This window comes from Lithobates pipiens, unplaced genomic scaffold (assembly GCF_037356315.1).
Source record: "Lithobates pipiens isolate NorthernLeopardFrog02 unplaced genomic scaffold, aLitPip1_a1.2 Scaffold_13, whole genome shotgun sequence".
NCBI lineage: Eukaryota > Metazoa > Chordata > Amphibia > Anura > Ranidae > Lithobates > Lithobates pipiens.
This window is the reverse complement of record NW_027507718.1, coordinates 374,235,732-374,263,328: the sequence shown is the minus strand read 5'-3', so window position 1 is coordinate 374,263,328 and position 27,597 is coordinate 374,235,732. Positions and strand designations below refer to the sequence as shown.

General features: G+C 45.0%; 1 protein-coding gene across 1 annotated transcript; it reads right to left on the bottom strand.

The window, feature by feature from the left end:
* On the bottom strand, nt 1-27,312 carry SPCS3 (signal peptidase complex subunit 3). Its single transcript, XM_077477248.1, has 5 exons — nt 27,045-27,312; nt 16,525-16,598; nt 14,985-15,061; nt 11,968-12,083; nt 1-601 (listed from the first exon to the last, which is right to left on the bottom strand). Exons 1-5 carry the CDS (start codon nt 27,185-27,187, stop codon nt 469-471), a joined length of 543 nt encoding a protein of 180 aa, XP_077333374.1. The 5' UTR covers nt 27,188-27,312; the 3' UTR covers nt 1-468.
* Nucleotides 27,313-27,597: the final 285 nt, after the last annotated feature.

The window sequence follows — 27,597 nt, the reverse complement described above, 5'->3', positions numbered from 1 at the left end:
CCATGTTGGATAGTTTTATTTGAAAACAGTGTTTGGACTGCTCACATTGGTCAATAGATGACAGCATAACGTATTTCCAGAAAGATTATCCTAATAAAAAAAACAATACATTCATCACATTTACTCAGCTGGCCCAGCCATTATGAACGAAAAATGATTGCATTGCTCGTAACAGATGGGTACAACTTGTTTTTCCCCCAAATAACCAGGGAGACTAAATATACATGAATTGCTCAAAATAAAAAATAAAATAAAAAAATTGTGGCTTCTTACCAGTATTTACAATGATGCTGTTACCCACATGGCCATTACATTTCAGAATAAAACGTGTTATTGCCAAGTGCAGTTTTTTCTTTTTTGTAAATAAAACATGTCTCTTTATTTTGGTAGGAAAATTAGGCAGGCTATTTTCAAGATGTACAGGACCAAATATATAAAAAAATCAAGTTAGGAAAACATTTCAATAACTTAATAGCTCATTGTGGTTTTATAGGTATCAGGGAATGGAACAGAAATATGGCCTGAACCAGTGACCAAAGGAAGAATGCCGGCATTTGGGACAACATTCCAGGACAGGGTCAGTGTTATATTCCGATTTCCCCTAGAAGAAAACACAAACGAAAGAGATTACTACCAAGAGAAACCACAGTTGCAATTGCTATAAAAAATAATAATATGTACCAGTTCAAGCAGGCCCGGCGTCAGCATAAGACAACCTTACGGCACCAGGAGAGGGGGGGGGTAAAGCTGCCGGGGCTTCGGTCAAGGTGGTCTTATGCTAGCACCACCCCAGTTCACACGTTTACCCCAGTTCTGCACAGCTGTGCGACAGGCAGCACAGCCCCAGGCGCTGCAATTCAGAGCTGCCTCCACACACGTTTACATCTGCTCTCCCGTCCCCTACTCCTCTCTCCCAGTCGGTTGCAGGGCAGACAATGGCTGTTTGTTTCTCCCCCTCCAGCCCTGGCTATAAACAATCCCCTGCCGCAGAGGCAAACCTCCAGTCCAGAACAGAGACCATCGGCGCTGAAGTTGAAATGATGCAACATCATCTTTTATATTTTACCAAAGAAATTGGGTATTATATTGTGTTTGTGTGCAAAAAAATACCATGTGACATAAAAACTTACAACACCCACCATTTTATTCTATAGAGCCCCTGCTATAATAAAAAAAATAAAATAAAAAAAAAATAAAAAAAAAAAAACACACACCACACTGCCAGCCCCTTCTCCTACACTGCTCTTCCAGTGTCACTGTCATTGTAAATCGAACTCTCTAAATACCTCATTAGCTCTGTCCTTTTGGTCACGTCACTTCCTACGAAACATCAGAGGAAAGCAGTCACGTGACTGGGTCCATGAGAGGACGAAGCTTATTTAGAGGCTTCAATTTACAATGAGAGGGACACAGGAGGAACAGTGTAGACGGGGTTGGCAGTGATTTTTTCTTAATCCTAGAGTATGCTGGCAGTGCTGTCCCAGGGGAGTGCAGGGGGACTGTGCAAAGTGTAGGAGGAAACTGCCCTCCCAAAATTAGGGTGTGTGAGAGAGTGTATATATATATATATATATATATATATATATATATATATATATATACACACACACACATATACACACACACACACACAGTTGTGCTCATAAGTTTACATACCCTGGCAGAATTTATGGCCATTTTTTCAGAGAATATGAATGATAGTGCAAAAACTTTTTTCACTCATGGTTAGTGTTTGGCTGAAGCCATCTATCAATGAACTATGTTTACTCTTTAAATCATAAATCACAACAGAAACTACCCAAGTGACCCTGATCAACAGTTTACATACCCCAGTTCATCAATGACAGCTTGAAGTCTGTTATGGTATTTGTGGATGAGGCTCTTTATCTTCTCAGATGGTAAAGCTGCCCATTCCTCTTGGCAAAAAGCCTCAAATTCCTGTAAATTCTTGGGCTGTCTTGCATGAACTGCACGTTTGAGATCTCCCCAGAGTGGCTCAATGATATTGAGGTCAGGAGACAGACGGCCAACTCCAGAACCTTCACTTTATTCTGCTGTATCCAATGGCAGGTCGCCTTGGCCTTGTGTTTTGGATCACTGTCATGTTGGAATTTCCAAGTACGTCCCATGCGCAGCTTCCTGGCTGATTAATGCAAATGTTCCTCCAATATTTGATAACATACTGCATTCACCTTGCCATCAATTTTGACCAAATTTCCTGTGCCTTTGTACTTCACACATCCCCAAAACAATCAGCAATCAACCTCTGTGTTTCACAGTAGGAATGGTGTACCTTTCATCAAAGGCCTTGTTGACTCCTCTCCAAATGTAGCGCTTATGGTTGTGGCCCAAAAGCTCAATTTTGGTCTCATCACTCCAAAATGACTATGCCAGAAGGTTTGAGGCTTGATACTTTGTGGCATTCGTTTAGTAATGGTTTTCTTTTGGCGACTCGACCATGCAGGCCATCTTTCTTCAAGTAATACCCCTTATTGTGCATCTTAAAAACAGCCACACCACATGTTTTCAGAGAGTCCTGTATTTCAACTGGAGTTATTTGTGGGCTTTTCTTTGCATCCCAAATAATTTTCCTAGTCCAGAAACTCACTGACCTTTTATACACACACACACACACACACACACACACACACACACACACACACACACACACACTAATTACAAGCAAACAGATCACAGGTGAGGATGGGTACCTTTAATATCCATTCATACCCCTTTTATCAGGCCAAAATCACCAGGGTATGTAAACTTTTAATCAGGGTCATCGGGGTAGTTTCTATTGTGATTAAAAAAAAAAAAAAAGCAAAACAGTTGATTGATAATAAAAGGCTTCAGCCAAACAATAATCATGCGTGAAAGAAAAATTTTGCTATCACTTTGTCAGGGTATGTAAACGTATGAGCAATAAAAAATTATATATATTTCTAGCAAAAAAAAAAAAGAAGAAAATATATATTTCATGTATGCGAGACGTGTCAGAATTTGGGGAAGTTGTTAATCAAAGCTTCTGCAAAAGCAGCCAGTTTACATGGTTGGGGGGTCTCTGACCGACAAGAATGTAGTGCAATCTGGCCTATGCCAAGATAAATTGGGTGACAGTAATTTGAGGTCTATAGGCAGCATAGATAAAGCATTTCTCAAACCTGCCTACAAGTCTTACAGTCGCTCAGGCTACAATCCCCACACTCTGCCCTAGCAGCCTCAGTACGTCAACAAGCAGTATAACGTAAAAAGAAAAAGGAGGGGCGGGTGCTGTGCCGGTCGGTGAATTACAGAGAATTGGATTTTACGGTTTCTCTTATATTCACCGACCGACACAGCTCCTCTCTAACTAAATGGGACGTCCCCAAGCAGTGCCAAACGAGGGGTAGGAAAAAAATAAAAAAAAAATAAAAGAAACCAGCATAAAAATAACTTCATCCACCATGGCAAGTGGGAACTAGGGAAACTATACCCACACAAAAAGAACAGCAGTGCGTGAAAAAACCACCACGCACAACAAGGTACCCTCAATAGGAGTGATCGCCAAGACGGCAGCGAACTGCGGAAGTAATGCAAACAGTGCATTAACAAAACAGTAAAAGTACTGCGTTTTTATCGAAAAACCAGGAAAAAACATGGATTGCATAGTCAATTGCAACTACACGGCCACCTGCAAAACTTTGCGGCCAAAACTGACATCAGCCGATGCACTGACGTCTACCTTGTAGAACTTGTTAAACGTATGGACAGACGACCAGGTCGCCGCTTTATACACCTGAGCGACAGATGCTTGGTGTCGGAAGGCCCAAGACGTTCCGATAGCCCTTGTGGAGTGGGCAGTGACCGGAAAGGGGGGCACCTGCCCCTTCAAGGAGTAGGCTTGTACTACAATCTGTCTGATCCACCTGAAAATGGTGGCTGACAAGACTGCCATGCCTTTCTTTGGACCAGCCACCGATACAAACAGCGAGTCTGTCTTCCGAAAGGGAGCCGTGACAGACAAATACACCTTCAGAGCCCTAACCACATCCAGAGCATGAAGGGCCACCTCCTTAGGGTGCTTCAGCTTAGGACACAGAGATGGTAATACAATGTACTCATTGATATGAAAAGCCAAGACCACTTTCGGTAGAAAAGACGGTTGCGGACACAACACCACCTTATCCCTGTGGATAACCAGATAGGGCGACTTGCAGGATAAGGCCGCCAGTTCCAAAACCCTCCTGGCCGATGTGATGGCCACTAGAAAGACCACTTTCTGGGAAAGGGTCAACAGGGAAATCTCCCTGATATTTTCAAAGGGCTGCTTTTGAAGCGTCTACAACACCAGGTTCAAATCACATGGGGGCAACGGTGAACTCACCGGAGGGACTACCTGTCGTACCCCCTGAACGAAGGTACTCACTAAGGAGTGCGATGCTAGGGGGTCGTTGAAAAAGGACAGCTAAGGCTGAGATTTGCCCTTTGATGGTGCTTAATGCCAATCTCTGGTCAACTCCTTGCTGGAGAAACAGCAGGATCCTGGATATGGAAAAGAAGCGCGGATGCCATCCTTTCTCCTAACACACAGATGTAGGCCTTCCAGGTACGACGGTATATCTTCCAAGAAGATTTCCGTGCCCTCAACATAGTTGGAATCACCGAGTCCGACAGACCCCGGTTCCTCAACACCTGGCTCTCAATAGCCATGCCAATTAAAGCCAGCGCTGGTAAAGCAGGATGTAGAATTGGACCTTGAGACAGGAGGTCCTCTCGCAACGGCAATCGGTCAGCGTACAGAGGATGCTGAGGCCAATCTGGGGCAACCAGTATTACCGGGATCCCCTCAGCTTCCACTCTGCGAAGCAGACGTGGCAACAGTTTCAGTGGAGGAAAGGCGTAGATCAGCTGGTACTGATCCCACGGAGCCACCAGCGCATCTGACGCGTCTGCCCACGAATCTCTCGTCCTGGACACGAATCTTGGCACCTTCCGATTGAGACGGGAGGCCAGTAGATCCACATCTGGTGTGCCCCTCTTCAGGCAGAGCAGCCTTAATGTCTCCAGATGCAATGCCCATTCTCCTGGGTCCAGCATCTGTCGACTCAGATAGTCCGCCTGCCAGTTCTCCACTCCCGGGATGTAAATGGCTGACAGGGCCGGTACGTGACGCTCTGCCCACCGAAGTAAGTGAGCGATCTCCCATGCAGCGGCTGAGCTTCTTGTTCCCCCCTTGGTGATTTACAGTGCCTTGCGAAAGTATTCGGCCCCCTTGAACTTTTCAACCTTTTGCCACATTTCAGGCTTCAAACATAAAGATATAAAATTTGAATTTTTTGTGAAGAATCACCAACAAGTGGGACACAATTGTGAAGTGGAACGAAATCTATTGGATTTTTGAAACTTTTTTAACTAATAAAAAAAATGAAAAGTGGGGCGTGTAAAATTATTGGGCCCCCTTGCGTTAATACTTTGTAGAGCCACCTTTTGCTGCGATTACAGCTGCAAGTCGCTTGGGGTATGTCTCTATCAGTTTTGCACATCGAGAGACTGAAATTCTTGCCCATTCTTCCTTGCAAAACAGCTCGAGCTCAGTGAGGTTGGATGGAGAGAGTTTGTGAACAGTAGTTTTCAGCTCTTTCCACAGATTCTTGATTGGATTCAGGTCTGGACTTTGACTTGGCCATTCTAACACCTGGATACGTTTATTTGTGAACCATTCCTTTGTAGATTTTGCTGTATGTTTGGGATCATTGTCTTGTTGGAAGATAAATCTCCGTCCCAGTTTCAGGTCTTTTGCAGACTCCAACAGGTTTTCATCCAGAATGGTCCTGTATTTGGCTGCATCCATCTTCCCCTCAATTTTAACCATCTTCCCTGTCCCTGCTGAAAAAAAAGCAGGCCCAAACCATGATGCTGCCACCACCATGTTTGACAGTGGGGATGGTGTGTTGAGGGTGATGAGCTGTGTTGCTTTTACGCCAAACATATCGTTTTGCATTGTGGGCAAAAAGTTCGATTTTGGTTTCAACTGACCAGAGCACCTTCTTCCACATGTTTGGTGCGTCTCCCAGGTGGCTTGTGGCAAACTTTAGACGAGACTTTTTATGGATATATCTTTGAGAAAGGGCTTTCTTCTTGCCACTCTTCCATAAAGGCCAGATTTGTGCAATGTACGACCGATTGTTGTCCTATGGACAGACTCTCCCACCTCAGCTGTAGTTCTCTGCAGTTCATCCAGAGTGATCATGGGCCTCTTGGCTGCATCTCTGATCAGTCTTCTCCTTGTCTGAGCTGAAAGTTTAGAGGGACAGCCAGGTCTTGGTAGATTTGCAGTGGTCTGATACTCCTTCCATTTCAAAATGATCGCTTGCACAGTGCTCCTTGGGATGTTTAAAGCTTGGGAAATATTTTTGTATCCAAATCTGGCTTTAAACTTCTCCACAACAGTATTACGGACCTGCCTGGTGTGTTCCTTGGTCTTCATGATGCTCTCTGCGCTTTCAACAGAACCCTGAGACTATCAGAGAGCAGGTGCATTTATACAGAGACTTGATTACACACAGGTGGATTCTATTTATCACCATCAGTCATTTAGGACAACATTGGATCATTCAGAGATCCTGGCTGAATTTCTGGAGTGAGTTTGCTGCACTGAAAGTAAAGGGGCCGAATAATTTTGTACGCACCACTTTTCAGTTTTTTATTTGCTAAAAAAGTTTAAAATATCCAATAGATTTCGTTCCACTTCACAATTGTGTCCCACTTGTTGGCGATTCTTCACAAAAAAATTAAAATTTTATATCTTTATGTTTGAACCCTAAAATGTGGCAAAAGGTTGAAAAGTTCAAGGGGGCCGAATACTTTCGCAAGGCACTGTATGTATGCCACAGCCGTGGTGTTGTCTGACTGTATCCTGATCGGACGCCCTTGAAGTCTCATCGACCATGCGTGGAGACACAGCCTGATCGCTCTCAATTCGAGCAGATTGATCGGCAACTCAGATTTTTCCGTCGACCAGAGGCCCTGAGCCGACTGAACCCCCATCACCCCACCCCAGCCAGATAGAGTGGCGTCCGTTGTGATCACCGTTCATTTCAGAGGAAGGAACAATTTTCCGGACTGAATCACCGGGGACCTCAACCACCAGATCAGTGAGTCCCTGACTGATTGGCTCACCTGGATCTGTCGATCTAGGGACAACGGAGATTTGTCCCATTTTGACAAGATCTCCTTCTGCAGAACTCTGGTGTGGAACGGGGCGTAATGTACTGCCTCGAAGGAGGCTACCATGAGTCCCAGTACTTGCATGCAAAACCGGAGCGACGATCACTTGCGGTTCATCAGTAGATTGATCGCGGATCTGAGAGTCTGCAATTTGAAGGGAGAAAAACTCTTGCTTCCCTGGAGTCCAACAGCAAACCTAGGTACTCCAGATGCTGGGTCGGCACAAGCATCGACTTCTTTAGGTTCAACAGCCACCTAAATTCTTGCAGGGTCTATATGGCGATTGCCACATCCTCCTCTAATTCTGAGGTGGAAGATGCTCTCAGGAGGATATTGTCTAGGTATCCCACGATCGCGATCCCACGTTGTCGCAGCAACGCCGAAACTGGAGCCAGTACCTTGTTAAAGACTCGGGGGGCTGATGCCAGAAGAAAGGGAAGAGCCACAAATTGGTAATGGGCTTCCCCGACTGCAAAACACAGAAACTTTTGATGCCAAAGGCATATGGGTATGTGCAGGTACGCATCCTGGATGTCTAAGGACGCCAGGGAGTCCCTTTGATGGAGCGCAGCGACTACTGAGCAAACTGATTCCATTCTGAACCTCTGCACTTTTACAAAGTGATTGAGGGCTTTTAAGTCCAAGATTGGACGTACCCCTTCCTTCTTGGGAACCCTAAACAGATTTGAGTAGAATCCCTGGAAGCGTTCCGAGTCTGGAACCGGTACAATCACCCCGCGATTCAGCAAATCCCTTACCGCCCCCAACAAGGCCTCCCGGCGAACCGGGGATACGGGTATGCTGGAGGGGAAGAATCTGGTGGCCAAGAGAGAAACTATCTTGTAGCCTGTGGAAATCAGATTGCAGACCCATTGGTCGGATAACCGGGAGGACCACCGGGCTGCAAACTCCCGAAGGCGCCCCCCCACCCGAGACATGGGTGGGGGCACACCTTCATGCGGTAGCACTTTTGTTCGCAGGCTTATTAGGCTTGCAGTTCCAGGGACGTTTTTGACCGTCTGTGGGTGTCCTGTCAGGCTGGGGGCGTTTATTCGAAAGCTCCTGTTGGACGAAAAGGCTGTTTGTGAGCGGAAAAAGAGGGCCCTTGCCTACGGCGTGGCTCCTTAGCTTTCCTGGCCTGTGGGAGTAGTGTACACTTACTACCTGTGGCAATTTTATTAATGTCATCTAACGAGGCTCCAAAGAGCTGGCCGCCAAGGAAAGGAAGATCCGTCAGGGCTTTTTTGGATGCCTGGTCAGCAGACCAGCATTTTAGCCAAATTAGGCAGCTCAGCACCACAGCTGACACTGAAGCCCTGGATAACAGAGGAAGAGTATCCAGGGCAGCGTCATAGACGTACTTAAGGCCTTGCACTAGTTCGTCTGCTAGTTCCACGCAGACAGGGGAAGCCTGTTGCTCTCCCAATTCGCGGTGCAAGAGTTTTGCCCACGCAGTGTTTTTGACACAAGTGTGGATGCCAGTACAGGTCGCACAGCTGACCCCACAACTGTGAACAAGGAACGAGCCACCGCCTCGGCCTTCCTGTCCATGGGATCCTTGAATGCAAGAGTCCCCTCAACTGGGATCGTGGTTACTTTACTTAACCTGGATACTGGGGGGTCCACGACTGGAGGAGCGGACCATTTCTTGAGAAGGCTTTCCTCAAAAGGGATAACGCACCGCCATGTATTTGGGAACCGAAAAGGTCTGTTGCAGGCGACCCCATTCCTTGTAAATTAACTTGTCAAAATAAGTCAGTCAGGAATACCTTAGGTCAGGGGTAGGGAACCTCGGCTCTCCAGCTGTTTTGAAACTACAAATCCCATCATGTCTCTGCCTCTAGGAGTCATGCCTGTGATTGTTAGGGTCTTGCAATGTTTCCTGGGACTTGTAGTTTCAAAACAGCTGGAGAGCCAAGGTTCCCTACCCCTGCCTTAGGTGAACGTGCTGGCTTGTGGGACCCAAAAGGTATAAGTGCTTCAACAAGCGCTGTCACGCCCGGACTCATCCTCACTGTCTGAACAGTCCTGGTCAGCGTCATCTGACAATACAGAGCAGGGGTCACCGGCCATTTCTTCCCATGCACCGTCTCCATCTTGGCAACGAACGAATTAAAGACCGCCGTCAGGGTGTCCATGGGGACTGCGCCATCCGCAGGTGACCCGGTTGCAACTGCCTGGATTTCGGGGTAAGAAACACCAGTTTCTGAAGCCATACTGACCCTACCCTGTCTGCCACCTGAAGGGGACTTATCTGAAAAACGTGCTCAGACTACATGGAAGGCTGTCCAAGGCTCAGTAATGACAAAACAGGAAGCTGAGGGTACATGAAGCTGCTGCTAGAGCACAAAAGCGTGGTCCGGCTTCAAGAAAATGGCTGCCAGTGTCCTGAATAGGGAATCACTGGGAAAATGGCCGCTTGAAGCCCAGAAGCATGCTGTCCTTTGCCCACACTGAAAATGGCCACCAGCCAGCGCCATGAGAGACAAACATGTGGCAGAGACACAGCGCTGCTCCTACACACAGGCAAACCTCACAGGCACCTCCCGGGAGTTAGGCACTCAGGATCAAGGCACCACCGGCCAGCCAGAACCCAGGTGAGAGCCCAGGGGCACACACACAATGCTCAGTACCCATGCACAGCCCCGCCCCCCTGTGAGGGGAGGGGAGGAGGGGAGAGAAGAGAGGGGGTGAGGGGGCCCCCGAATCGACCTCCCAGGGAATGCCCAGCTGTTCAACCCTGTCGAGACAGGGAGAGCCATACTTTCCAGTCCTGAAGAGCTGGGAGACATTCCATTGTAGACCAACTCCTGATCAGTACAGGGAAGGCTACTGGCCCGGCATACTGTGATGCAGACATCAGTAGCCCGGTCATATGTATGCCCCGGAGCACAAAAGCTCACAACCATCTCTGGAGCTGAGGTATGTCGTGGCCTGCCGAACCGTAGCTATGACCTGCACACGCTCGATGGCCGGACTGGGGAGACTACAAGGATAAGTGAACCAGCCTGTCACCCAGCCGGCTGTTGATAGAAGATCACATGTCATTCATCTTGTGCAAAAAGCAAAGCTTCTGCATTAAAAAAAATAATTAAAAAAAAAAAAAAAAAAAACTGACCTATGGGCCCGCAGGGTTCCTAGGTCTATCCCCTTCACTAGGCAAAATAAAACTGAGGCTGCTAGGGTAGAGTGTGGTGATTGGAGCCTGAGGGACCGCCCCCCTGGGCGGAACTAAGAGTTCTGAAGTGTATTACAACTTTGCCTAGTATCTCCTAGTGATAGGACCAACAACCCATTTTGTTACAGAGAGGAGCGGTGTCGGTCGGTGAATATGAGAGAAAGTATCCTGTTCTCTTTGTATTGCTTCCTTTGTGTGAAATCCCTGGTATTCATGCCAGTCCCTCTGCTTTTCTATTAAAAACCGACTACACTAGGCACAAGAACACATTGTGGTCAGTTTTCTAGCTATGCTGGGAACTTGGCCTGCCCTCCTCCAATTATGAAACTTGTCCCGACACTCTCCACACAACCTTTCACTGGGAAGTTCAGTGTACTGCTGCTTCTCCTCCCCTACCTCTTACACAGCTGAGGAAGGAATGTGATTTAGTCAAAAAAAAAAAAAAAGAGGGGGGGGGGGGAAGGTGGTGTATATAATGTTATTGTACACCTATGCACAAATGCTTTGCATTTTATTTCTATTTTAAATTGAATGTGTTGTTTTACAAGGTAAGAGTTTACAATCACTTTGAACAAAAATCAACACAGGCCCTTAGCGTCTCAGCAATGTGATTACAAAATGCAGTTACAACTTGTGAGCCGGAAGGATGCTTAGACAACACAATTTGCATTCAGATATCAAGTAATAGCCAGCCATTCTGTATGAACTGGCTTGACAATGACAGGACAGCTAGTTGCCCATGTGTATTGAAACCAATATTCCATACCCACAACTGCTAGCCATTTTGCCTGCCACCTTCTATCACTTGATCACCCCAAAAACATCAGGCCGCCATTCTGCTATAGGCTGGGCGGGAAGTGGTTAAGCACTTACAGCAACAGTTTTATTCCTTTGGGGATAAAAGTTCCACATTAATAAAAGTGGACTATTGTAAGCGACCCATTTAATGGTTTATCTCAACACCAGCTGCCACTTTTCCTGGACAGCTTGTATTGTTAAAAGGAAGTTATAAAAAAAAAAATATATATATATAACAGACTTGCTGGCCAGAACAAGTGAAAATAAAGAAGCTAAACAAAAAAAGAAACCAATACGGCCCCCACAAGCATGGAGTATAAAGATCCTGGTGGGTTTTTTTGTTTCTGCAATTTATACCATTCAATGCCCTATACAAAAAAAAAAATTGCCTTTTATGTAAGTTAAGACTCCTAAGGTCATACTTTTACATGCCCTCTATTACTACTACTCTGATGGGAGGAGCCTATAGGTAATTTAATACCTATATTCCTGATCAATCGTTTCAGATTTCGACAAGTAATGCCATGCTTTCAGGAATGTGTAGTGCAAGGAATATCATGTTATATAATTAAACAGCGCCACTTTAAAGTATTTCTGACATCCTGATCCTGTACAGAACCCTTCCTTCTGTCACCACAAATCAATCACTAAACTTTCTGGCGCCAAAGAGTAAACAGAAATCAGCTTATTCTGTCAGGTTTCACCTTATAAATTTTATCTCTTGCATTCGCTTCTTGAGGAGAGCACATCTTAATAAAAACAATATATTTTTTCCAGATGCTTACTTCAGACCGTTTCCATCATCGAAGAAAAAATACTTTGATTTCATCTCCTTTAAAGACAATTTTGGGTTATCACCCCGGAGGATGATTTTGTCCCATAGCACAACCTGGTTTAAAGCCTAAAATGAAATCAGCAAAACATCCAGCATTAATATTTGGCAAATTTTGTGACAGATCATACAAAGAATCATGTACATTGAAGTAAAAACGGTGTAAAAGTACAGTCAATATCTTAAAGTAAAAGTTCACCTTTTAAAAAAAAAAAAAAAAAATAGATAAGTGCGAGAAAAAATAAATAAAAATAAAAAACTGCACTTTTTTTTTTACTAGGAGCCTGGAAAGCATTGCACCTGCAATCTGCTGATGCAATGCAGGTCTCCTGCAAACTTGTCAGTGTACCTCTGTACTCATACCTCGTATGGGCAGGCAAATACACACTGACAGGAAAAGACAACCTACCACAGTGCTAAACTGCACCATGGTAGTTCATTGAGAATGACAAACCCACAGCCGCAAAAGTTGTCAGTAATTACAGTTTCTCATTCATAGAACTCTGAATGAATGATGCAAGAACTTTCAGACAAACTACCAGACAGCACACCATTCACAGAACTTTGAATGAATGACACGGCTGCGTGGGCGGTGCCACACTCGCCCGTGCCCTTTTCAAAAAGTAACAGCTGGTACAGGGAACTTCTCCCTGTACTGCTGTCACACAAAGGGCTCCAATGGCCAAGCTGCTACAAGAGCCGGAACATGTTACATGTTCCACCTTAAAAACTGGTGGAACATGTAACATTTTTCCAAAGGTGAACTTATCCTTTAATATTAGATTTAAATATAAAGACCCAACACCCAAGCTATAATTTCTGATATGTGCACATTACAAAATGAGGTCCCAACTGCTGCTTAAAAAGGTTAAACAGCTGTTTTGTCCACAATTTTATTGGGACTAAAGAATAGTAAATACCAAACCAAAATCTGACTCTTTAAAACAGAACCACACCAGTTTTTTTTTTTTTTAAACATTGGATACAGCAGGGACCTCTTAATGTTTATATCTTTGCTGAGAAGAGTTTCCCTCCCATCCTGTTCTGGTTCCCCTGTGTGCAGTGGCCTGCCCTATAAACGTAGTAACATGGAGTTAATGGAAGGGGTTTCACTGACTGTTGAGCCAAAATCTTTGCCAATAAGAGCTGCTAGAGAATCTTAGTAAAGGAACATAGGGTACAAAGTCCTCTCAGAACAACTTCATGTAAACCTTTCATTAGAAAAGTTGGAAGTGGATAGATTGGCATGGAGTGTATCCTTGATGATTTAGATGATTTCAGCATCAGGAGGTAGTACACTTCATAAATGAGCTTTATGCTGAAATAAGAAACCAACACAAATGTTTGCTCAGATTTGAACCCTGTTCACACTTGAGCGTTTGAGCATCAAGCTGAAAACTGCTCAACAAGCAAAATCCCATTCATTTCAATGGCCCTGTTCACATTTGAGCGCTTTGTCCCCTGTAGTAAAACGCCTATCTCTTAAAAAAGTACATGAGCTACTTTTCAGGCAAATGTGAGCGTTTTTTTTGTCCCTTTGACTTCAATGGAAAACTACTGAACAATGAGAAATATGCGTTTTTTTCCAGTGGTTTTCAGCTCAAAAAGCAGCTCCCCTCCCCTTTTCTAGCATCACTCTACTCCTTACACGTTTTTGTTGGCCACTGCAAAAACAACATAATAAGCACCTATATTTGCAAATTTGGTTAAAAAAAAATAAAAAGAGCTCAAAAATGTCTGAAAATAAAAAAATGTCGGAAAACGCTCTGCTCAAGTATCAATGTAGCATTAGGGTATAGAAGATTAAAACATCTGTATGGTTTTTGAACTGCTATCTTTGATGCCGCAGAGTGAAGCTTGACTTCAGGATGGTGCAATTCTATATGGAATATGTGGAGATGGGATCCAATAGATGAAGTAAGAGACAGGCAGCAGGAGAAACATGATTATTGGCACTAGTGGCTGCGGTGCAACAAGAGGCAGCACAGAAGGACATTTGAGGGGGATTTCGACAGGACAAACCCAGAGGGAAGTTTCTCATAATGTTGGCAAGAATGCTCTATTGCTACTTTAGCTCTCAGTCCAAGATGACAGCTATAACTGGGGCAGTAAAACTACATGGATTTGTTGCCATGCTAACTTTTCTGAAATAATTTTGTTTTTTCTATGGGAAATTACTGGAGTTTGTAACATGACAAGAACAAACACAGGTTTCTTGACAGATATCTTCATATTGACTAATAAACACAGGGGAATGCTGGAAAAATGTTAGCTCAAGCGGTACTGAGGCAGGGGGGAAAAATGCCAGAAAAGTTTTTTTTTGGGTAAAAGACTTGCAGTGTACACGCTCTAAGTGTGCCGACAATGGTGTTGGATGCCAGGATAGTGTACCTTCTACTTGCATATGTAGGAAATTGCATCACTGTACCTCCCAAAGACCAGTGGCTAATCTGTAAGAAGAACAGGAGAGGTGTAGCAGCAAGCACAGATTTGTTATTTCTGGCAGAGGAAAAACTAAGAGGCAAGCCTACCATACAGTGCAACATGCCTGCCAACTGGTAAAACCACTGTCACAGAGGTGGTCAAATGCTCCCCCATACCTGAAAGCCCCACTCTATTAGCTAGGGCTCAGATAGTGCAGGAAGGCAGCAAAAGATTGTGGCTTGGCAAGTATATATGCCAGGGGGATGAGTAATATGCAGCAACCCTCATTTAACCATAAATGGGCAAAGTGACATTGGGGGAGAATTACTAAAACTGATGCACACAGAATGTGCTGCAGCTGCGTAGAGTAACTAATAAGCTTCTAGGTTTTATTTTAAAGCTTCATTGAACCAGCTACAGCTAGAAGCCAACTGATTACTATGCACAGATGTGCCAGTTTTAGTAAATCTCCCTTGTTTCTTTAAGCCGATTTATGCAACATTTATAAGACAGCCTAGAATCAGAAAAAAATACAATCATACTTACATTACTTTTAGTGGCATATTCTGCAGAGAGATATATAAACAGCTGCTTGACATTCCAGTCAAATATTGGCTGCAAATGTAAGGTAATTAAGAAAAACAAAATGTAAGGATGACCCCTTTACAGTAAAATTTATAAACCGAAAATCGCTCTTCCACATTGAAGTGGTTTTGAGGCTATTTTGGAAAAAAGGTCAAGGACTTCTGTTTCTTGTGTGTAGTGCAGCCCATTAAAATGGGCTGACCTACCCACGACGTGCGCACCGAATGCACATGCATAGCTCTGAAACCATTCTTAAATCAGTGTAGTCAGTCCCCCACTGCATATTATAGTCTCCTCTCCCTTCACATCAAGATCCCCTCTTGATGCGTGTCCTCAGCTTCCCTTTTACATCAGCCCCTCCACCCCTTTAACAGTAGTGTTCCCACACTTTGACATCGGCCCCCCCTGACAGTACTGTCCTCTGCCCCCAATTTAATGTCCTCAGCACCCCCCACCTTCCCCAAAGTCTCCTCCACCCCCACCAAACACGCACAAAACAGTCATCAGCCCTCCCATATCACTGTCCTCAACACACACATTCCTCAGCTCCTTTTGATTGTGCTCTTGGGCCGTGGCTGGTTCAACCCCCGGAACCATCCCTTTCCCTCCCATTATTCTTCTGTTTACTAGAACATTGCTGTATAATCCACCATCTTTGCTTGGTCCTAGTTCTCCCCAGGGCCATGTCTGGGGTGGGCCAGCCAGTCATCAGTTCACTAAGTTTTTATACCTCTATTTTAGCTATTAGGTTGCTAAATGTCATCATATGATGGACTATATTTGTTCACAAGTCAATTGACTTTTTGTGCTAGGTCATTTGTAAATTCCCACTAACACCAGTAGTAGCCATCTGTAAGAGGGTAATTCTTCCCAATAACCACAAGTGTATGGAGCACTCTTCCCACAGACCATCACACAAATGTAGCATTAATTGTAGATAGATTCATTTTATCAAGGGGTGTGTGTGTGTGTGTGTGTGTGTGTGTGTGTGTGTGTGTGTGTACACATTCTTAACACCCAAAACCCTCTGTCAAAGCAGGCCATCTTAACTGGGAGGAGAAAAAGCACAATTCTGTAGTCTAGGGAATATAATCCACAAGACTGTGACTTATCACATATGCTGTGATAAGACTCCTCTAGATAGTCAAACTGCAGGAAAACACACGTTTCAGAACCTTTAGGACATATTTTATATCCGTCTCCTTTCATTATAGAATTCTTGTCTTCTTAAACTATTTAAAAAGCAATGTTCTAATATAACATGAGTAAAAAATTGTGTTTTGGCAGAGCAGCATATATATTCCGAGTAAAGTCAATTCTGCTGCAATAATGTGCTGTATTTTTGGCAATGATAACAAAAGTAAACATAACCTTGGGATTTTTTTTGTCTGCAGAACTTGTTATCAAAGGGATTAAGTTTATCAGCATTCAGACAGAGAATGTGGGGGAAACCATACAATAACACATATAATAGCATTTTGCGTGCTTCATAAAAGGATATCTGCATTTATATCAAATATGATGAATCCGAGGTCACTCCTTTCTCTTGGGCCGGTGAAGTCTTCCACATTCTCTCTAAAAAGAAAAGATCATAAAACATTACAGATGGCTGAATAAGGTTTTAATCAATATCAAAATATTAAATTCAAAACTTCTAGAAACATTCAGCATCCTTTACCTTTCCTAACCAAATTACTGAACATGATATATTAACTGCTTGCCAACCAGCCGCCATTTTTACTGCAGCAGGTCAATACAATCCCGCGAACTGTCGTAGCTATGTGTCGGCTCACAGAATCGGGATAGCAGTCACAAAAATGTGCTAAAAAATAAAATAGGGATATTTATTATAGTAAAAAATACAAAATATGTGGGGGGGCAAAAGAAAAACTGATGCAGTCACTACAATGGTTTGCTGCAATAATAAATTTTTTGGTTTTGGGTTTAAGAATGCTTAAAGCGGGAGTCCGCCAGGAGTTCCGCCGTTTTTTTTTTTTTTTTTAAAGCCAGCAGCTACAAATACTGCAGCTGCTGACTTTTAAAATAGTGACACTTACCCGCCCAGCGCGCCCGCGACATCAGCACCCGAAGCCGATCTCTCGATCGTCTCTCGGGTGCTGCCGCCGCCATCTTGGGTATGGGAATCAGGAAGTAGAGCCTTTCAGCTTAATTTTCCAGTTCCCTACTGCGCATGCGCGAGTCGCACTGCGCAATAAGGATGGTCCCCGCTGTCTCTGGGATCCGTGTGTTTCCCAACAGGCAGCGGGGGACTTTCTGAAAGGGGCGTAGATTCTGCGGAAAGGGGCGTACCTTCTTCAGAATCTACGCCGGAAGTGGATGCAGATACCTGTACTGTACAGGTACCTGCACCCCCCTGAAAGGTGCCAATTGTGGCGCCGGAGGGGGGGGGGGGGGGATTCCAATGAGAGGAAGGTCCCCTTTAGGGTGGACCTCCGCTTTAAAAGCCCCAATCTACCACTTACGATGCCCCTCCTACCACAGCCACCATAAACTTGGAGGAGTTAATAGAACTGAGGGAGCTGTGACATGCACTCATAAAAAGAGCCCAAATATGCCCACTCTTTCCGCCAAGCTCCTCTTTTTATAGAAGCCGTACTGAAGCGTCTATGAATGAAATTTGATACATAAATGGAAGGATAGTTGGATGATTGAAAAGATCCCTCCACCTCTATTTATTCAAATGACTGTGTCGGAGAACATCGGTGGAGAAAGATTTTGCTATTCCAGCAGCACAAGGGACACACCACATGGAAAGCAAGTGCTGTCCCTTGTGCCGAGTGTGTGCATTTTAAACACAAGCTGCAAAGTCAGTACCGACGCCAGGAAAAAGTGGCTGTAAAAACACGCTTTTAGAAACGTTTTGCATTGGCGTTAATGCGCATTTAGCCACGTTAGCGTTTCTCTGCCCTCTTCTATTTTACACTCCCAAATCTAATTACAACAGCTTGATGCGGCTTAACACTATATACAGCGCTAACACATGTTCAGCAGCATCAGGTGTTTTTAGATCTGTAATGCTGCTGCTCCAGAACACACTGGCCCTGGGGGTTTTTGCAGCTTGAAAATGCCTACACCAGTTACAGCTCCTAAAAGCCTATGTCTACATGGACACACAGAACACAGAGAGGTATTTTAGGCTGTAAAGAAAAAATAAATAAAAGCACAACTCCCCTAGGAGCAGCTGTAAAAACGTCCCGTGTACATGAGGCCTTAAGATTTCTTTACTGGTATCACACTATTTAGAGCAGGGGTCTCAAACTGGCGGCCCTCCAGCTGTTGCAAAACTACAAGTCCCATGAGGCATTGCAAAGCTGACAGTTGCAAGCATGACTCTCACAGGCAGAGGCATGATGGGACTTGTAGTTTTGCAACAGCTGGAGGGCCGCCAGTTTGAGACCCCTGATTTAGAGCCTGTAGAAGATCAACATCCTTCCACAGGGTCTGTACCGGTAGGAGCTGTGTGTAAGAGTAGTGGAGGTTTACAGATTGGCCCACACTTCTGATGAGTGTGTCTTCTAAGTGGGGTGAAGGAATCACCTTAAAGATTTGTTTTTCTTTTACAGAACATCCACTGGGTGTTTAAAGTTAAAGTGGAACTTTACCCAAAAGGGCGAGTTCGGCTTGTTTGCACCTTTTTGGGGAAAGCAGGTACCTGGTTGTGACAGGCACCCTCTCCCACTTCCTGTCAGGTTGCCACAGAAATTTGCGTGGTTCCCTCCTCCATACACCCCCCCCCCCCCCCACAGCCTTGTGGGACAAATCACAGGTCACAGAAAACTGCAAGACCATTCACAAAGAGTAGAGCAGCTGGCGCATGTGCAGGAGGAAACCAGCTGTGAACCTGAAGGCATCACAGCCAGTTTCCCTTACCTAAGTTCAAGAAACGGCTTGGGCGTGGACATTGTTGGTTGCCTGGACAGGTACGTGCCCTTATATTAAAAATGGGGGAGACTACCCCGTTAGCTGTCATAAATGAGAGACAAAATGCTGCCTTGCTGGGCTTTGCCCACCCGGTCATGTCATCATTCCCAGTATGCTGTGAAGGTGACTTTTTGGGACTAACAAAAGCACTCTAATGTCACAGCACTATATACATGAATATGATATTTTTCATGATTGTATTATATGATTTTCTTTAGATCTGATTGGAAGGTCATGAAAGACTAGCACTCTACTTTATGAAAAACTCATTTTGTAGGATTTTTCTCATGTTTACATCTATCATTACTTTGTATTAGGCCTCATTCAGACGAGGCGGATCCACTTGTACAGAGTCCACCTCTGTCCACCGGCTCAGCGGGAGATCTCTCCATTGATCTCCGCTGAGCCGGCGGATGACAGGTCCCTCTCTACTCACTGAGCAGGGAGGGGCTTCTCGAGCCCCGCTGGATTCTATGGAGAGATTGGATGAAAACTGACAGCATGTCAGTTTTCATCAGATCTCACCCGAGATCCTGCTTTTGGTGGATCTGACATGTCACCGCTGACATCCGTCCCTCAATAGACCAGCATGGAGCACCTGTTCAGGTCCGCCGTCAAAACTGACAGGTGGACCTGAATGGTCCGAAAGGTGTGAAAGGGGCCTTAAGCAACAGCAATCTTCACAACACTGCTTGAAAATAAGTTTAGAGATTTTCTTTATAAGCATTTTTAAACTCCTGTTTAAAGTAGTATACCCAAAAGCAAACATTTATTTTATTGCAGCTTACCAGTTCTTAGATGGGGTGGCTGCATTAGTTTTCTTTCTTCTATTTTCATCTGGTAATCCAGCCATTAAACCCTTACAACACACTTTGACCTACAGGTAAGCCTAGATTAAGGCTTACCTGTAGGTCCAAGAAATATCTCCTAAACCTATACGGTTTAGGAGATATTTGCCCAAAGACAGGTACCGCTGTCTACGGCGCATGCGCCGTAGACAGCGGCGAGCAGGCGGACTGAGCGTGGCATCTTCAACGATAGAGATGCCGCGCGTGTCGGCTCCCGTGCGAATGACAGAGGCGGAGCTGCGAGACCCCACTGAGAAGATGGATGCGCCAGACTACAGGGGTCAGCGATGACATTGCTGGCTCCTGTGTCAGGTAAGTGACACATAATGGACTACTATGCAATGCATAGTAGTCCATTATGCTTTGCAGGGAATGAAAGAGGAAGTAAACTCATCAGGGTTTACTTCCTCTTTAAGTCTGTTTTTCAACAGAAAAGCTCTGCAAATGCAGGGATGAGGCAGATCATCCAACACTAGCAGGCAGCTTTTATTTATGTAAAACCTTCATCCCAAATGGGGGAGAAAAAAAAAAAAAACTGATGTGACTGATTATAAAGTATTACATGTAGTCGAGCTTCAATTTGTTGCTGTATTTAAATTCACTGGTACATCCAACACTCCCCTCCCCCCAGACTCACAATGCTACTGTCCAAAGGTTCATGTAAGCATTCTAATACAGGAGGTGTGTTACTGTCCAGACAGAGTAAAAAAGAAAAAAAAAAAAAAGAAGAAAAATAGAAAAACAGATGCAGACACCACATCTGATTGGTATATTGCAGCTTACTAAACTTTATTAGTGAAAAGTGGATGACTTGTCAAACATTAGAACTAAACCTGAATTAGGGCACAACAACATCATCTACAAAAATACCAATATGTGGGTTTATAGCGTATATGATGAATATTTAAAGGGGTTGTAAACCCTTGCCATTTTTCACCTTAATGCATCTATGCATTAAGGTGAAAACCATTTTTAAATGCAACAGAGCTCCCTCATACTTACCTGAGCCCTGAAATTTGCACAACGGGAACAAGCACACCAGCTCCAGCCGGCGTCTTGTGTACGGATTGGGTAGATTGATAGCAGTTCAGCCATTGGCTCCCACTGCTGTCAATCAAAACCAATGACACAGGGGGCGGGGCCAAGTCCGGAATTTGTGTCTATGGACGCAAATGCTGGACTCAGGAGTAACCCCCTCGGGAGAGCGCTTCTCCTAGGGGGTTATCTGATGTAGGAAGGAGCCGCAAGAGCCGCCAGGAGACCCCAGAAGATGAGGTTCAGGGCCACTCTGTGCAAAATGAGCTGCACATTGGTAAGTATATGTTTGTTTGTTTTTTTTTTAACACACACACACACACACACACACACACAACCAAGAACCCTTACAATCACTTTAAGATAAAAAAAAAAAAAAAAAAAACGTTCAGCGTGCAGCAGCCCCCCCCCCCTACTTACCCAAACCCCCATAGAGATTCAGCGATGTTGCATGAGACTCTGCTGTCCTGGACACTCCCTCCTGATTGGCTCCCGCTGCTTTGTCTTAGCCAATGGCTCCCACTGCTGTAATTTAAAGTCAGTAAGCCAATGAGGAGAGACAGGGCGGGGCCGAGCCATGGCTCCATGTCTGAATGGACACAAAGAGCAGCATCTCAGCTCGGGTGCCCCCCCCCCCCACCCCATAGCAGGCTGCTTGCTACAGGTGCACTGGGCAGGAGGAAGGAGTGCCGGCAAGGGACCCGTGAAGAGGATCTGGGCTGCTCTGTGCAAAACCACTGCATAGAGGAATTATATATATTTTTTTTAAAGAAATACACATGACTAATATTACTTTAAGAGACTTAGTGTGTTAATGGCAGGATCAACAGGTGAGAACTTTTGGATTAAGTTCTGCTTTAGAGCACAAGCAAGTTCCCTCTTGCCATGGGCTGTAGAATATTCACATCACCTTTGTTTACTGTATAATTTAATAGCGCACCTGATACTACAGCCATCCTCAAACTTCCAGCGCTGCAGCTCTCATATAGTGAATCAATCCTGTTTACCTTCCCTTTCCTGTCATGGGTGACTGTACAAGGGGAGAGGAAAGGGAGAACAATCAATAAGATCACTTCACTCCATAAGGCTGGGTTCACACTGCTGCAGTGTACGGGATTGGATGTGATTCGCAACGCACTGCAAATCACATGCGATCTCTGTGCGATGCAATTTCAGCCATACAGATAGTATGGCTGAATTTGCATCGCATTCGGCCCAAACTCGTACAGGACCCTTTTTTTGGTCCGGGGCAGAATCGGATCGCATGGGTGTTCACACCATGCAATACGATTCCTGTCCAAGTTTGCAGATCACACTGCGATATGAGAACTGATTTGGAGGCGTCATTAACTTTTCACTGACACTCCCAGCAGTTCACATAGGGCAGTGTGAACTGCCGCCGGGAGGCATGCGATGCGGGAACCCGCAGTAGATTCGCAGCATTCCCGTATCGCAGCAGTGTGAACCCAGCCTAAGAGCCGAAACACTGGAAGTTTGGGGCTTACTGTGGTATCTGGTGTTCTAATGAACAAATTACACTTTTTGTGCCATGAAGGCTAAAACCACTTTTGGAGCAGGTTACACTTGTATTTAGAGTCTAACATATAACATGCTCCAGCACCGCCCTGTGCACCCCTGTGGGCTCTGACCTCACAGCCACATCATTTATTCCCACCAATCTGTAAATGAAGAAAATGAAGAAAATACAAGTCCTGTTTTCCACTGCAGCAGACAGCTTGTAGTTCTCAATGAACTATGAAAGGACTGATGAGGGCCCTCTTGGTTCACAGACACTTTCTTCAGATTTCTATCAGAAAGACCGTACAGTGGTACGGGCAAGAAAGCTAGAATAAGTGTCTGCATGAGCCTTTCATTGCATTAATAATCCACTAATCGTGGGTGCAACGCTTTGCTGGCTCCTGCAGGAAAAAAATAAATAAATTTACTTTTTTTTTGCAAAAATATGTGCATTTATTTATTTCCCCAAAGTTGAACATATCCTTTAAGAATTTATATAGCAGTCTTTGGCTGGAGTTTCACATTGTTGGACTGGCAGGCTCTGTGCAATACAAAGGTTCAGAGTTCTGCTTGTCCATCTCCCAGTGGTAGAAAAGGTAGCTAAACCTTTGCTTTGGCTTTAGATATAATTAAAATGGTATTATCTAACTACCTAAGTGGGTTCTGCATTAGTGACACTCACATGAATGCTGGCAGCACTTTCCATGACCACTGAAGCATACATTTCCTATGTAATCAGCATGTATATCTACATGTCTGAACAGATAATTCTACTGGGTTTCATGTTATATCCATATTTAGAGTGTAGCATGAACCAAGATAAGAATACACAGCCCCCACCTACAGGGGTTCCTCTTCCTGTCAGATTTGAAATTGATATGGCTGTGCATGGCTCCACCCACAAAGCTACATCATTCATTCACAGGAATCAGAGAATGAAAGTATTACAAGTCCCACCTTCTACTGCAGCATAGGAATGTAGCTCTTAATGGAGGACAAGTGCAATGGCAGATAATTGCCCATAGATGAATCGTTTTTCCTTCCTTCCACCATGGCAGAGCATGGTGATTACTGCCAGCAGCTTTAGCCACCAGCAGTAATCGCATGCCAAAACTCCAACAGGCTGGTTGTACCCAATCAGCCTGCTCATACATGGACTGAAATTTGTCTGGTACCGGATGAATTCCGATCTCTGTATGGCCAGCTTAAAGCGGAGTTTCACTCTTTTTTTTTTTTTAACTTAGTCTTATTGTAAGGCCCACCCATAGTGCTGCTAAGGTTGGATAGTAATTACTTTGTAATATTGTCAGAAAGTACCTTTTTTTTTTTTTTTTTTATGTTGCCCCTGAACTTCCGGTCGTGGCCACCTAGGCGACTATGTCATCAGGCGGCCCGGCTGACTCCTGGGATATCTATGTCAATCTCAGGAGTCTTTGGGAATCTAAGGCATGGGTCTTTAAACTATGGCCCTCCAGTTGTTCAGGAACTTAAATTCCCATCATGCCTAGTCATGTCTGTTAATGTCAGTTTTACAATGCCTCATGGGATGTGTAGTTTCACAACAACTGGAGGGCCGTAGTTTGAGGATCCCTGATCTAAGGCTTCTCAAAGTGTGCATTGCAGTGTCACTACTGTGCAGGCGCAAGACCAGGAGGTGCATGCTGGGTAGCCAGCTGCATGAAAACCTGGAAAAGAATGCAGGCTGGTTTCAGCTGCCCATAGCTACCATAGCTCTGAGGATGGAAATGTGCAGCAATATCCAATGTGGATTATGTCATTTACAACCATGTAGATATTATAATTTAGCTCATCAGACTGTAGCTCCTCTCTAAAGGATAAGTTCACCTTTGGGAACATGTTTCCACCTGCTTTTAGGGTGGAACATGTGCCCAGTGCTGCTGCAGCCGCCCCACCCCTCCGTCTGGCAGCAGTACGTGAAAAAGTTCCCCAAACCAGCTGTCATTGTTTGAAAACAGTGCTGCCGTGCCTCCGCCCACATGTCCGCGCCATTCATACACACAGCTCTGTGTGACAATGAACTACAAGCCCAGACATCCTTAGCGGCTGTCGGCTTGTAGTTCTCAATCAAATACCATGGCGCTGTGGAGCACTGTGGTAATTCAGAGCCTTCCTGTCAGTGAGTATCAGCTCACCAGTACGGGATGTATGGGTAAGCCAATACACTGACTGGCGTAGGAGACCTGCATGGCATCAGAAACCTGTTGATCGCTGGTGCAATGCTTTACAGACTCTTATTTTTTTGTAGAAAGGCTAATTTATCTGTTAGGCCTCATGTCCACTGGATGTTTTTACAGCTGCTGTTTTTTCCTGCAGTCCGTAAACTCCCCAGCATGTTATCCTATGTGTCCGTGTACACATAGGCTGTTATCAGCGTTTTTTTTTTTTTTTTTTGCCAGAGGGGTTTTCTAGCTGGAAAAAAAAACTCCCAGAACTAGTGGGTTTAGAATGGAGTTTTGTTAGCTGTTTGAGCCATAAGTTTTTCGTGGTAGTATAGTTTTGCGAAAATAAACTGTTAAAAACGCTACTGCAAAACATTCTATAGCTACAGCTTACGCTACTGGCATTTTATGAAGTCAAGTGTGCATGGGGCCTAAAGGCCTTCATCACACAGGCGTACTTCCCATTTAAGAAATCTATTTGACCGCACTGCTGTCCCATTTATTTGAATTAGGACAAAGCTGCTGCATGGTTACAGCCGCTGCTCCCAATCTGACAGCCTAGTGTGTGTGCATGCATAGCCCTGACCGCACACTGTCTGCATTCAGGGGCTATACGGTTGTTAAACTGGGGCAGAGGCTGTGACCACTGCGTTCCAACTGACATGGGGGCTTCCCCATGCATGGCAAAAAAAGACAGCAATTGTATGTGTGTAAGTCTCCGTGAAAGAGGCCTAATCTATTCATACTTCCTCCAACACCACAGCTGAAGGTCTGTACCAGTGACAGCCCATAATGCAGGACTCAGGGGTGCTGCCCCCCTAATCCATGCATCCAGCCCCCTAATCTACATACTGGGCACTGGACGCATGGATTCCAATAGGGTTTTTTACTTTTAGAAGCACATGATTAGAGCCAGAGACTAATAGCAGAGCTGCACATTTAATCGTTGAAAAAAAATTGTGATCTCGATTCCACCCCCCTATCCATCTCTAAGCAGAATTTCCTGGTTCATTCATGTAACACGTGTACAGAGTTCTCTGCTCAATGAACCGTCAAAAGAAAAAAACCTGCAAAGTTTTTCACAACTTTGTCCATGACTGGTAGAGAAGAAGCATCTTACTGCGGGCGCCCGGGTGTGGCTTCACAACTATGCCCACACTGTGAATGCGCAAGCCGGGCAATCTACTGGGACATGTGACATGTCTCAGAAGATTGCAGGGAGGGAGAGGGGAAAGGTGAACGTCCGCTCTGCGCCGTGGCGCCAGGAGAGGAAGTGGGAGCTTGTCAAAACTGGGTACCCGCTCCCCCCCCCTTTCTAAAAAAAAAAAATTACATGTCAGGGGGTCACCAGTACTTAAAAACTGAAGTTCCATTTTCCTTTTCAGAGTATACTGAACAAGGGGGAAATCTGTATTTTTGGCTACAAAATTACCTGGAACCCCCAAACACATACATATACACACACATATATATATATATATATTAGGGGTGCAACGGATCGTCACCGATCTGTGATCAAAACGGGTCACCCCGCTCGGATCGGCGCGCTCCGTGGTCTCAGCCTTAGGAAAGGCCGCGGCTTCGGCCTAGTTCCGGAGCGCGGCCATCTTGGTGCACTCGTCGGCGTTTACAATTTGATTGCTCCATCAAATGACGGAGCGATCACCTGTAAACAAACCGGCATCATGACGCCGGTTACAAACCGGCATCATTTCAAGAAGCCGGTTCCTCTCTCCCCTCTCTGTACAGATCTGTACAGTGGAGGGGAGAAATCGGATTGCAGCAGCGCTGTGGGCTGCATCTGTAGTGCCCATAGCGCTGCTCTGTGACAATTGCAGTCACAGCCATCCCTCCATACTCTGCAGTAACCTGCCAATACTCTGCCATACCCAGCCATGCTCAGCCAACATTACATTGGGGGAGATGATGTGGATATTACAGTGGGGACTATATGGTGGTGGAATTTCACAGGTTTTTGCAAATTCAATTATTATTTGCTGATCTGAAAAATGATCCGATGCGTAACTCTGATCCGAGGAACGATCCGATTCGTGAGTTTTTTGATCTGTTGCACCCCTAATATATCTCTTGTTTGCCACCCCCACTGGTCTGTACCCCTGTAGAGATCAGGGGCGGGAGGAATACTCTGCAGTAACAAGAGAACCTCACCATGATCCACTGATGGCAGCTGCAATACTCTGCAGGCTCCAATGCAAAAAATAATAATTGCACATTTCTGCATTATGGGTGCATTTATTATTTTTTTGCAAAAATTTGGAATTGCCCTGTAGGGTGACATATGGACATGGAGGATATATGACAGGGGGGGCTGGGATGGAGGCAGGGTCTCCTGGCTGTATGGTGATATAGAGACATATGAGGAGGATGCTGGAGCTGTAAAACACTGCCTAGAGCACAGCTGAGGGACGTCCACATACATACAATGATTGCACCTCACAGCCCCCCCCCCCCCCTCTCATACACCGACCGGTACTCACAGCGTGACCCGGGACACATGGATGTTCACAGGCACCACTCGGTCTTTGAATGCGGTAGTGATGAAGCAGCCGAAAGTGAGTGCGGCCATCACACTGAGGGAGAAGGCGAAGAGCGAATTGGCCCGGGACAGAACGGTGTTCATGGTGCTGAGATAACCGGACCGACACAGCTCTTCCTGTCACTGGGTACCAGTGCAGCCCCGATTCATACACCGGAAGCCGGGCTAACGCTGAGCTGTCTGTCTGAGCCGAGAGGACCTCCGTACAACGTCACTTCCGGCTGGGCTCTACGTACACGTAAGGATCTGCTATTCATTTGACGGAAGTCGCTGCGCCATCTTGGGCTGAGTCTCAATAGTCTGACTGACTACCTGGAGGAGTTTTCATTTGTTACACGATGTAACCGGAAGAACGACTAATTAGCACATGAGGACTAAACTGAATACGTTTTTATTGAAATATTATAAAATAATAACAAGTACATGTTTCCTTCATAGAAGCATAAGAGAGCGTAAAGGAATGCATCAGCATAGCTTCCAACTGTCCCTGATTT

Excerpts from the sequence above, each read along its gene's own strand:
- SPCS3 (XM_077477248.1), bottom strand. The coding sequence starts at position 27,187 with ATGAACACCGTTCTGTCCCGGGCCAATTCGCTCTTCGCCTTCTCCCTC. Across the intron at positions 16,599-27,044 it reads CATGTGTCCCGGGTCACGCT|AGAGAATGTGGAAGACTTCA; the intron begins GTGAGTACCGGT and ends TTTTCTTTTTAG. Across the intron at positions 15,062-16,524 it reads CATATTTGATATAAATGCAG|ATTTGCAGCCAATATTTGAC; the intron begins ATATCCTTTTAT and ends TAATTACCTTAC.